This window comes from Geospiza fortis, unplaced genomic scaffold (genome assembly GCF_000277835.1).
Source record: "Geospiza fortis unplaced genomic scaffold, GeoFor_1.0 scaffold3616, whole genome shotgun sequence".
NCBI lineage: Eukaryota > Metazoa > Chordata > Aves > Passeriformes > Thraupidae > Geospiza > Geospiza fortis.
This window is the reverse complement of record NW_005055249.1, coordinates 5,535-6,748: the sequence shown is the minus strand read 5'-3', so window position 1 is coordinate 6,748 and position 1,214 is coordinate 5,535. Positions and strand designations below refer to the sequence as shown.

At 52.7% G+C, this 1,214-nt stretch overlaps 1 protein-coding gene across 1 annotated transcript in view; it reads right to left on the bottom strand.

The window, feature by feature from the left end:
* The window catches only part of SF1 (splicing factor 1), a gene marked incomplete at its 3' end in the record, with an annotated part of 7,626 nt that extends 7,327 nt beyond the window's left edge, over positions 1 to 299 (bottom strand). The window contains exon 1 of the mRNA XM_031065783.1: positions 282 to 299. Coding sequence (XP_030921643.1) covers positions 282 to 299 — 18 coding nt within the window. The remainder of the gene's footprint in view (positions 1 to 281) is intronic.
* Positions 300 to 1,214: the final 915 nt, after the last annotated feature.

The following is a 1,214-nucleotide window of genomic DNA, read 5'->3' as shown; positions in this document are numbered from 1 at the left end:
CTCATGGGGGTCCGCCCCCCCCGCCCCCCCCCCAAAACGGAGACGGAGGCGCTCGGTGAAACAGCGGCACTTTTATTTGATTTCATTATCAATTATCCCATGGCCTGCCCCTCACCCGCACTCTTGGAATCCCCCCCCTGGTTCCCCCAGATCCTGGAGCCCCCAAAGGCCTCGTGTTGTGCACCCTAAAACTGAGCTGTGCCCCCCAAATATGTTCTGCCTCAGCCCCTCCCCTGCTTTCCAAACCCCCCTTTAAAGCCCCTGCACCCCAAAATCCAAACCCTCCCCAAATATTCCATCCCCAACCCTTTGGACCCCTCAGCCTCTCCTCTCCAAATTCCTCCACAAATTCCACCTCAAATTACTCCAAAAGTTCCACCCCAAATTCCACTTCAAATTCCTCCAAAAATTCCACCTCAAATTTCTCCACAAATTCTGCCCCAAATTCCTCCAAAAATTCCACTATTCCATCCCCAACCCTTTGGACCCCTCAGCCTCTCCTCTCCAAATTCCTCCACAAATTCCACCTCAAATTACTCCAAAAGTTCCACCCCAAATTCCACTTCAAATTCCTCCAAAAATTCCACCTCAAATTTCTCCACAAATTCTGCCCCAAATTCCTCCAAAAATTCCACCCCAAATCCCTTCCCAAATTCAACCCCAAATTCCTCTGCCCCCATTTTGGGGAGACAATCTTTTCTGGAACCTGTTGAGAAAGGGTTGAGGCATGGCCAGACTGGAATTTTGGGCGTTTTGGGGCTTCCTAGGAGCCTTTTCGGGGTCTCTTGAGGAAGGGCAGGGGGAGCACTGCATCTCCCTGGAATTTTGGGGTTTTTAAGTCGTTTGGGGGTGCTCCAAGTTACTCTTCTGTGGGCTGCTGAGAAAGGGTTGGGGCGGCTGCACCCAGGACAGCTCCGGGCTGGGATTTTGGGGTTTTTGGGGCTCTCTAGGACCCTTTATGGGGGATTCTCTGGGCTCCCTAGGGTTCTTTTGGGGGGATTCTTGGGGCTCCCTAGGACCCTTTTTTGGGGTCTGTTTGGGATTTTTGTGTCGCCCTAGGATCCCTTTCAGCATCTCTTGAGGAAGGGGAGGGGGGGCACTGCATCTCCCTGGGACTTTGGGGATTTTTGGAGCTCCCTAGGACCCTTTTTTGGGGTCTGCTTGGGGTTTTTTGGGGTTCCCTAGGATCCCTTTCGGGGTCTCTTGAGGAAGGG